This window comes from Echinops telfairi, unplaced genomic scaffold, assembly GCF_000313985.2.
Source record: "Echinops telfairi isolate 266 unplaced genomic scaffold, ASM31398v2 ScPeMD7_7458;HRSCAF=8496, whole genome shotgun sequence".
NCBI lineage: Eukaryota > Metazoa > Chordata > Mammalia > Afrosoricida > Tenrecidae > Echinops > Echinops telfairi.
The window spans coordinates 36,299,505-36,309,899 of NW_022111358.1; the positions used below are offsets into that span (position 1 = coordinate 36,299,505).

At 48.3% G+C, this 10,395-nt stretch overlaps 1 protein-coding gene across 1 annotated transcript in view; it reads left to right on the forward strand.

Annotated features, from left to right (window-relative positions):
• Window positions 1-8,378: 8,378 nt before the first annotated feature.
• Window positions 8,379-10,395, forward strand: part of CUNH17orf58 (chromosome unknown C17orf58 homolog) — a 4,480-nt gene continuing 2,463 nt past the window's right edge. The window contains exons 1-2 of the mRNA XM_004707545.4: window positions 8,379-8,549; window positions 10,256-10,391. Of these exons, the coding sequence (XP_004707602.2) occupies window positions 8,408-8,549; window positions 10,256-10,391 (278 nt within the window). The 5' untranslated portion in view covers window positions 8,379-8,407. The remainder of the gene's footprint in view (window positions 8,550-10,255; window positions 10,392-10,395) is intronic.

Here is a 10,395-nt window from a genome sequence, read left to right on the forward strand (position 1 = left end):
TGTTGGACTTGTGGGCTTGGGCAGCATTGGGTTGGGATGTTTTCGTGATGCACCTTTTCTTTACATAAAACTCTCTCTTATACGTGAGTCGCCGTGGATTTGTTTGTCCAAAGTACCCAGACTAATACAACAATATATCCCCAAATGCAAGATTATACTCAGAAGAAACTACGATTGGTCTCCACTTGCCTAGAGCAACCTAGAAAGGAGGAGTCAGGAAGAGGAAGAGGAAATGAAATGCTTTGGGAGCCACCGCCTCCTTTTCCATGAGACCAGAAGAACTGGATGGTGCCTACCATTAGGGAACCCTTGGATCAAAGATGCTATAGCAGAATCCTACTCAAAGAGGGGGGAAATGCACAGAACAGAATTTGACATTTTCATGGAATCCGGACATTCTGGAACCACGGAGGCTCCCTGAGCCCCTGAAAACCATTGTCCTCAGATCGTATTTAGACCTTAAGCCAAAAATATCCCCCGAAGTTATCTTAAAACCAAGTTATACCTTAGTTTAATTCCTAAAACTGGTCAGCCTGGAGTAGTCTGCTCTTTTCAGAACTCTCTCAATGGGATCGAAACGATAACAGCAACTCCAGAGATTAACTAGGAAGGAGGACGGGGCAGTGAGTTTATGTTAATGTGGGAGGAACACAGAAAAGGGGGTAAAACCAAAAGACAAGGCTTTGATGACTTGCTAGGAGGACAGGAGCAGGGAGACAGCTGGGGCGGAGAGGGTATTAAGGAAGGAGGGAGGAAAGGAGGGAGTGGGGAGAAGAAAGAGAACCACAGTATAGTGAGGGTTTAACAGGACACTGTTGTGGAGTTCATTTCTTGGGATGGGCTGTGTAAATGTATACAGTGTGCTTCTTTAAAAATATAGCAAACAAAGAAACAAAATCCCTCCAGATTCCTTATCCCTCAAACCTAAATGGAGGTCTGAGTGAGGAAGAAAAAGGAGGAAAAGTAAAACTGAAATGGACTTGGAGTCTTTAGTGACAAACACGTTCATTTCAAAACTAATTAATTAATAAAATAATGTTAAAAATTCACTGTAAAAAATAAATTAATTAAATTATCTGGTCTTTCAAAAAATAAAAGCAGAGTGATAGGGCCGTCCTACTTAAAGAATGCAATCAAAGCCACTGAACTATGACCCCGAAACCGTCGGCCAGGTGTACGTTCTGCTGCAGATATTCTCAACAACAAATACATAGGCACAGGTACATGCACGTGCACACACATACACACTGCATGCATATCTCCTATTCTCAACAACAAATACATAGGCACACGCACGTGCACGCACACACACACACACACACTGCACGCACATCTTGGGGTTCCCCAGAGAGCTGGAAGACAAATGGGTCCCCGTGTCTTTGCCTTTGGCTCTCTGGCTGTAGTCCTCACCAGACATCCCCCTCCTTCATCCCTCCTGTCAACCTCCTCCTTAGCCCCAGGGTTTCTCTCCGGCTCACTCACTGTTGTGCATTTAGCTCAGTGGTTCTCAACCTGTGGGTTGAGACCCCCTTTGGGGTGGAACGACCCTTTCACAGGGGCCACCTGAGAGCATGGGAAACACATCTTTCCGAGGGTCTTAGAAACCGAGACACCGCTCCTCTGTCCGTCTCCAGGCGGGCCCGCCCACATGCAGATGTGCCCACATATGTGTACCCTGCATGAAGACTGTTACCCATGCTCCACCATGCTTCAGGACAACATGTCATTTATTTGTCATTAGAAATAAATATTTCAAAAAAAAGAAATAAATATGTCACCATCTATAATAACACATTGTTTTTGTGATGAATCACTAGGCTTTCATGATGTTCAGTTTGTAATGATGAAAATACATCCTGCCTATCAGATCTTTACATGACGATTCATACCAGTGGCAAAATGACAGCGATGAAGTAGCAATGAGAACGATTTCATGGTTGGGGGTCACCACCACTTGAGGACCTGTATGAAAGGGTCGCGGCATGAGGACGGTTGACAACCGCTGGTTGAGCTAAAGGCTGCAATCATTGGCCTTGTTTTCTATGTCATTTATGCTACACTTAAAAAGAAAATACTGTGACTACCTTTAACACGAGATGTTTAGATTAAGCGATTGATAATGCTTAGAGAGGAAACAGACTTGAAAGGGTGTTGGTGTGTGGCAACCCCGAGGGTCCCACCTCCTGGGGGCTTGTACAAGAGAACACAACGCTCCGTCTCGTCCTTCCCTCACAGTAGTTACTGTGCCCCAGCCCGTTGTCCCACACGCGGTGTCAAGCATTTTTAGGCTCTTTCTCTTCCCCCCCCCCCACTCTCACCTTCCTTCGAAGGTGCATTCCGGCTGGATTTCTGTGTGTTCTCCCGGCGGTCACGCTCTGTTCAATACTGTTGTGCGATCATGCACCGACTCTTCTTGCGTCTTCCATTTTCAGAGTTCAGCTTCCTCGGCCATGAGGACCCATGAGCTGGGGAAGGTGCACCTTCATCAGAGGGGCAGTTTTGCTCTTTGAGATTTTAAGGAGATGGCCCATCTTCTTAGATAGCCCCTAGAAAGGCAATGCTGGAAAGCGATCTGTTTTCTTACAGATTAATCTAGATACTTAATGTAAATCTCAAAAACTCCCAACAGGGACATTTTAAGTTAGAAGAATAATTCCAAAGCTCACCATAGCTGTAGTATGTCTCCAGAGACAAAATCAACCTGTAGCCTTGGAACGCGACCTTATTTGTAAATACAGTCTTTGCTTGTGTAATTAGTGAAAATTCGGTCATACTAGATTAGGGTCCACCCTAATCCAACGACTGGTGTCTTCCTAGAAAGAGAAAACAAGGATTCATGAGGGAGGGGGGAGGGGGGAAATGAGGAGCTGATGCCAGGGGCTTAAGTGGAGAGTGAGTGTTTTGAGATTGATGAGGGCAAAGAATGCACAAATGTGCTTTGCACAATTGATGTATGGATGGATTGTGATAAGAGTTGTATGAGCCCCCAGTAATATTATTTTTTAAAAAAAGAGAAGACAGAGACACACATAAGAGAGAATGCCATGTGGAGACACAGCGCTTGGTAGCATATGAGCAAGGACCAATGGTGCTGAAGGAAGAAGTTCAACCTGCACTGAAAGCATTGCCTGGAAACAAGGCTCCAGGAACTGATGGACTACCAAGGGAAATACCTAACGGTCGGATGGAGCGCTGGAAGCAGGTACTCATCTATGCCAGGTCACTAGAAAACAACTTCTTGGCCAACTGTACCCATTCCGGAGAAAGGTGACCCATGAGAAAGCTCAAACAACAGCAACGGCAGCATTATTAATTGTTCTATAATGTGCAAGTAAAATTTTGCTGAAGATCTCCCGACAAAGGTTGAAGCAGCACATTGACAGGAAGCTACCAGAGGTTCAGGCTGGATTCAGAAGAGGATGTGGAACAAGGGATAGCATTGCTGATATCAGATGGATCTTGGCTGAAAGCAGAGACTACTTGGCAGATATTTTCTTGTATTTTATTGACTAGGCAGAAAAATATGTCTTCACTACATGTGTTTCGGATAGTACTTGTATTTTATATGACTATGTGTGAATCACAACAAACTATGGGTAACCTTGAGAAGAAGAGGAAATCCAGAAACCTAATTGTGCTTATGCAGAACCCATACCTGGACCAAAAAGCAATTGTGCAAAGGAACAAGGGAATGCTGCGTGGTTTATTTATTTATTTATTGCACGGCTTAAAATCAAGAAAGATGTGCGCCAGAGTTGTATCCTTTCACCATACGCTGAGCAAATCATCCGAGAAGCTGGCTTATATGAAGAAGAATGTGGCGTCAGGATCGGAGGAAGGCTTATTAATAAGCTGCGATAGGCAGATCCCACCTTGCTCGCTGAAAATGAGGAGGACTGGGCTGCAGCCTTCTTTATAGACGACAGCGCAATGTAAAGAAGACCAACATCCTCACAGCTGGACCAATGGCTAACATCATGGTAAATGGAGAAAAGGTTTAAATTGTTAAGGATTTTGTCTTGCTTGGATCATGGAAGCAGCAGTCATAAAAAGGTCAAAGGATACATTGCATTGGGTCAATCCTCTGCACAAGACCTCTGTCAAGGGTAGAAGAGCAAGGAGGGCACTTTGAGAACTTAGGGGAGCCTGACCCCAGCCGTGGTCTTTTCCATTGCCTCATATGCACGTGGAAGTTGGACACTGAATAAGGAAGACATAGGAGGCATTTTAGTGCTTATGACGAATGTTGAAAGTACCCTGCGTTGCCGATAGAACAAACCAATCTGTCTTTTGGAAGAAGTACAGCCAGAATGCTCCTTAGAGGAGACCTTGGTCTCAGGTAATTTGGACGGGTCGGGAGAGACCAGTCCCCGGGGCAGGACACAGGCTTGGTAAAGTAGTGAGGAGTGAAACAGAGAAAGGCCCTCAACAGGAGGAATTGACACTGGAGCTGCAACCAGGGGCTCAAACACAAGGTCAACTGTGAGGATGGCGCAGGGCCGACAGTGCTTCATTCTGTTGTACATGGTTGCTATGAGTCAGAACCGACTCGATGGCACCTAACAACGACAACAACAAAGCAGAGAGATAAACAAAAGCCCGAAAAGAACAACAGAAAACACAAAGAGAGAAATTGGCAGGGGAGAGGATGCTGGCTAGGTAGGTCCTGAATTTTACTACCTGACAGGTGAATACTGTACACCTATTATATAATTCTAAATTTGGAGGTGGACATTTTTAGAATATGATACCATTAAACATTCCAACCACAGGACAAATTCCCCAAGCTCAGATTTGCATTGCCGGGCGCCCTGTACCCTCAGGTTGCTTGGCTTGATGTGCGTTCACACATCCATCCGAGCTGGTTTCTCGGTGTCCGTCAATAAACTGCCTTTCTGGCTCACACACAGTAGGTGCTTTCAGCTTGTGCCTGCCACCACTGGTGTAATTTCTGAGCTTCACAGGCCAGCTCTGTCTGGCGGAATCTTCAAGGTGAAGGTTACCCCATTGAGCCTCTGGGAGCTTCCCTGGGAGCCATCTGGCAGGCTCCCCGCCTCTACATTTCAGGGTGTGGTCTGCAGGGCATTCAAAAAACATTCCTGCAACAGAGGAGTTTCGGGAACACCCCAAACTGGATCTGGGTGACTTGAATGTAATCCCAAGAGGTGGCTGTAACTGAGAAAGCTTAAGCCTCCTGAATTTTACTCCACTTGACTTAAAAAGGCGCACGTGAAAGAAGTGGGTCTGAGGACACCCACAAACAAGACCCCAATGCACAAATTCAACAGTGCTCCTCTGGCCCTTTCCCGAGTCTGGGGACACGGCCTCAGGTGCACACAAGCCTTGCAGAGACGGGAGGGACTGTCTCTCTGGGAGGAAGTAGAATGCAATCCTTTCAGCCAGAATGAAGGACAGCAGACCCACCGGCAATCAGATGCAGTGAGTGCTCAACAGACAACCTGTTGGTTAGTGACTGGTTAGAGTGACCTTTGAATCACCTTTGCCAGATCCTCACCACAGAAAATGAATCAATCATCGTCTGGTTTCTGCATCTCTTTGGTTTGAGTTTGGTTAATACGAATTGGCCCCGTGACACGGATACCATTAACGTCGATGGACAAGATTGAAGGGACGTGGACGACTGGACTGCAGAACGGGGTGACCCCTTCAACATGATGTCACTGAGTCGGCTCGAGCTCATAAGGACAATACAGTAGAAGGACACCCGGCCGGCCCTAGGCCACCCTGACATTAATGTTGGAGCCCCTTGTTGCAGCCACTGCGTCAGTCCATCTTGTTGAGGGTCTTCCTCTATTTCCCTGCCCCTCTCCTTGACCAAGCATGGTGTCTTTTCCAGGGACCAGTCTCTCCTGATAACGTGTCTGAAGTACATGAGACAGAGTCTCCCTGTCCTTGCTTCCAAGGAGCATTCTGGCTGTACTTCTAACAAGACAGACCTATTTCTTCTCTTGGAAGTTCATGGTACTTTCTATATTCTTTGACAGCACAGTAGGGGGTGAATTAATTAAATAATTGACCAGTGTGTGGCCCTCATCCAAATGGCCCTTGGCAGAAAAAAAAAGACTCCCACCCCTGTCTGGATGAATGTATTTACCTCACGGTAGTCCTTAACTCCACACACCTGATGTAGGAACCTGTTCTACTATATCCCTGAGTGGTACTCTCTTTGGATGCCCTAGTGACCAGGAACTCACTGCCTCACCGGTGCCTCAAACTAACCTGTTTTCTTAGAGATCTTGGCTGTTAGAATATTCTTGCTTACGTTGAAATTAAACCCACCACTATAAAAAAACTGCACACGGACTTTCCATAGGATGACCCAGCAATTCCACTTCTAAGTAGAGACCCCAACGCAGGGACTCAGACGGATGCTTACACATTCACGGAGTCACAGTAGCCACGTGTCTTTTCATTGATGAATGGGTCCACTGCATGTGGTACAAAAAGCAGTGGGATATTATTTATGCATAACGAGAAATGAGCGTTGACACAGGCTACAAAATGATGAGCCCTGAGAGCATTCTGGATGAGCCCACGTATATGAAATAGCTGGGCAGGGCAAACACATACAACTACATAGACACGTTTCTTCATTGTCCCCAGGAGTTGAGAGGAGGGCACAATGGGAGTGAGTTATGATTGTGCAACCTGGCGGAGGTAAGGAATGTCACTGAGATGCCTAAATGGCTATTTTAGGGGTTGCATATATTTTACTGTCATAAAATCAAACTCACTGCCATCGAGTCATTGATGACTCAGAGCCACCCTAGAGGGCAGGGGAGAACTGTCCCCTGTGGGTGTCCGAGACTGTGACTGTTTGGGGGAGTAGGAGCACCTAGTGGGTTTGAACGGAAGTAAATACGAAGCACACCAAGCCAAACCCACTCCGTTCTCCATGTCTCCCAGGGCGGCGTTCACACTGGGTAAGGAAAGTTTGCGTGTCGTCCAGACTGCCTATCCGCAGTTCCTAGGAGAGGAATTTGATGGCGTCTAGCCCTCTCTCTCCACCCCATTGTTCTCCTTCTAGCTTTTCAGTGTCTTTCTGGAAAACACGATCCCCCCAGAATCTGGTCAGTCCACTAGGACTATTATTTTTGAGACTTAAGATATTAGTGAAACTAAAGTCTGTTATTTCTTCACAGCTGCATCTCCCTATTGACTCAGACGCTTCAGAGAAAACTGTCATCACAATGGATGCTCTCTCTCGTTAGGATTTGAAAGGAGCCCTGGTGGTGCAGAGGTTAAGTGCCTGGCATCTAAGTGAAAGGTCAGGTTGGTGGTTCACATCCAGCAGCTGCTCCCAGGCAATGATCTGCTTCTGTAAAGCTATGGTGGCTGCCAACCCCATGGGGCAGTGGTCCTTTGTCACACAGGGTCACTGTGAGCCAGAACTAACTATGGCTGTGGGTTGTTGGTGTTTGTTTGTTAAATTTGGACCCTGGAGCTGCTGACGTGAGATTCAGAGGGGCCAGGCTGGGGGGTTTCTGTAGCAAGCTTATTTCCTTCCCCCTTTCGTGACGGCTGTTTGTGTTCAGGGAGGAGAGGGGCCTTAGCTCAGGACTAACATGTAGAGCTGTCTCAAGAATTCAGATCTAAGCAGAGAAGGGGTTTATTTTTCTTAGAGAGGGAGGGGGGGAAAGGCTCCCCTTTCCCTGGTGGATGATGTTTTCTTTAGCTCGGCCTCAGCACCTGGCAGGTAAAGGCAGTATGGGCTTGGGGAATCCCGGCAACTGAATACCAGTTGTTACGGAGAGAGGAAAAAGCATTGTGCCGAGGACGCTTCCCTTTTTGTTTTACAGTGCAAATGGTGGCAGCTAGTGGAATGTTGCTTTACCGAGTCTAGGATACAGTGACTGAAAATCCGAGCTGCCTGACGAGTCCTGGAGTGAATTTTCTGTTATCTCAGATCCCCTCCCTCCCACAAACTTAAGTCATCTTAAAAGCTCACTTGGCTATTTGTTGTTGATGTCATCCAGAAAAACCTTCCCACCCAGTCCCTCGGCCCCTCAACTCTCTCATTCTCTCCTCTTGTCACGTTACCCCGCCCACCCCCGTACCCCTCGGCCCTGCACACACACACACACACACACACACACACACACACACGGGCTTAAAGTCTAGGGTTGGATTGTCACTGCACACAGATCACAGGACGTGTTTCCAAGGACAACTTTGAGAACCCATGTGCTCACCCCCTTTAGGAAGTGTGAGAACGCCCGGCGGCGGCGGCGGTCTGGTCAGTGAGTGTGTCCGTTTCCCCAAAGGCTGCCCCTCATTAGCATGGACGGGGGTGGGGGTGGTGGGGAGGGGGGTGGAGGGGTGGGTCGGGGGAGAGAAGGCAAAAGCCCAGGCGCACTTTCAGAGCCTGGGAACCGCGTCTGCAAAAATGACAGCTCGCGCGTTCTGGCTTCTCTGTTTGATCATCGGATCCTCCCCCGAAGCCCCGGTGGCCCAGAGAATAGGTAAGTTCGCGGGAGGGCAGAGCCTGGGGTTTGAGGAGACAGAGGGGGCAAGAGAGGGCACTTCAGGTCTGTGTTCGCGTGGGGCAGGGACAAAATGCGTGTCCCCGAGACGTGGTGTCTCTCGGCAAGTCGTTTCGGAAGGCAGCCAGCTCAGCTAGTGCAAAGATCTGCCGCCGCGAGCGGGCAGGCAGGAGCTGGAGGAGACTCTGCATGTTAAGTGGGTGCTGCGAGGACCGGGGTGAGGGTGCAAGGAGGGAAGTCAGACGACTTCGGACATTTCTTCCCTCTCCCCCCAGCCCCAAAGGATAGCCCGACAGACACACACACACACACACACACACACACACACGCAAAAACATGGGCTTCCCTGTGGAGAGGTGGTTTTGTTTTGCTTTCATCTGGATGTTGTTCAATTCCCTATCGCTAGGAAAAATAGCTTCCGTTCCTCCCGGGGCAAATTACTTTGGGTTGTTTTTCCACACGCACATTTGAGTGACATCAGTGGCATTTAACGCAAATATCAGGCGATCTTTCCCATGACAACAGATGGTGAGACCGATGGGGGAGCGGCCCTGAGGTCCACAGTTGACTGCCTGAAATTGGACAGCCACCAGAACTTTCCTCAGCTGTGGGTGGTGGCACGGTGGGTGCTGAACGCAGCGAGGCAGGACTGCCCCTTTGCAAAACATGCACCTCCATCAGCCATGGCTAGAGAGCTGATTTGAAAGGAGATGGGTCACTTTGGCCAAATGAATCCCTTCACGTGAAGGGTTGGGAAAGGTGCAAGGGGTAGTCCAAGCTCTTCAATACAAGGGGAGAGAAATGCCAATAAACAGATTGAAAGGCCAGAGAGAGAGACATGGAGATGAGCGAGGGTGCTGAGACCCAGGCAATCGGGGAGGTGGTGTTCTGTAGCCAGGCGGTGGAAAGCTGCCCAGCTTCTGAACTGGCTCAAGTTTGCTCATCAACCTGAGAGCTGGAGAACATTTTATAGACTGGTACTTATGCATTTGATTTATGTATATTTTCTATGCGATGTTATTTAGATTTCTCTTCCCCATCAAAGGGGGTGAGAAAGTATCTCAGAGGTGTGTTTTCACATTTCACCAGAGGCCTCTGCTTGCTTCCCAGCTAAGTTTTTAACCCCCCACCCTCCCTTTCTCAGCTGAGGTTTGCCAGTAAGGGGTGTCCAAGAAGCCAGATAAAAAATTCCCTCCCAGATGCGCGCTTCTGTAGAGAGCAGAATGACAGTGTAAACACGGATGGGAAAACCAAATAGCTCTGTTGTTAGGGGCGCTCAACCTGTAATCCGAGACCTTTCCAAACCAGGAGGTTTGCTCCCAGGACTTTCTCAACAAACTGTAAACAGCAAAAAGGCGGATGTTTAGATGTATGTGTGTGTGTGCATGTATATATATATATATGTATATGTATATATACATATATAAAACAGGGCAGAAAAAAAAAACCAGGGCAGAAAGCGTTATTTAACCAAAGTAGCCTGCTCCCCCTTCTCCCCACCAAAACAACCCCCCCTAAACAAGCCCCCAAAACTTTAGTCCGAGGGAAAACTAGGTTATAGTAACTTAAAAGCCTATAGATTTGAAAAGGCTCTTTTACAAAGCGAGACGGAACGCCCACTGGGGGAGAAACCCTTTTTGAGGTGGCCCCATTCTTAGGAAGACAAGACCCTCATGGTCCTGGGACCCCAGGAGACCCGGGCGAGAGAAGGGCAGCCCCCCATGCTCAGCCCCCTCCCCTCGCACGTGCAGGCGCCTCTGCCCGAGCCCCCTCCCGTTGCTCCCCCGGCTCGTCGGGCTCGGACACCCTCGTCTTCCGGCCTCGCCTCCCTGACGGCCTCCGGCCTCTCCCTTCTCTCCCCGCAGCCTCGCCGGCCCACGACAGGAAGCCC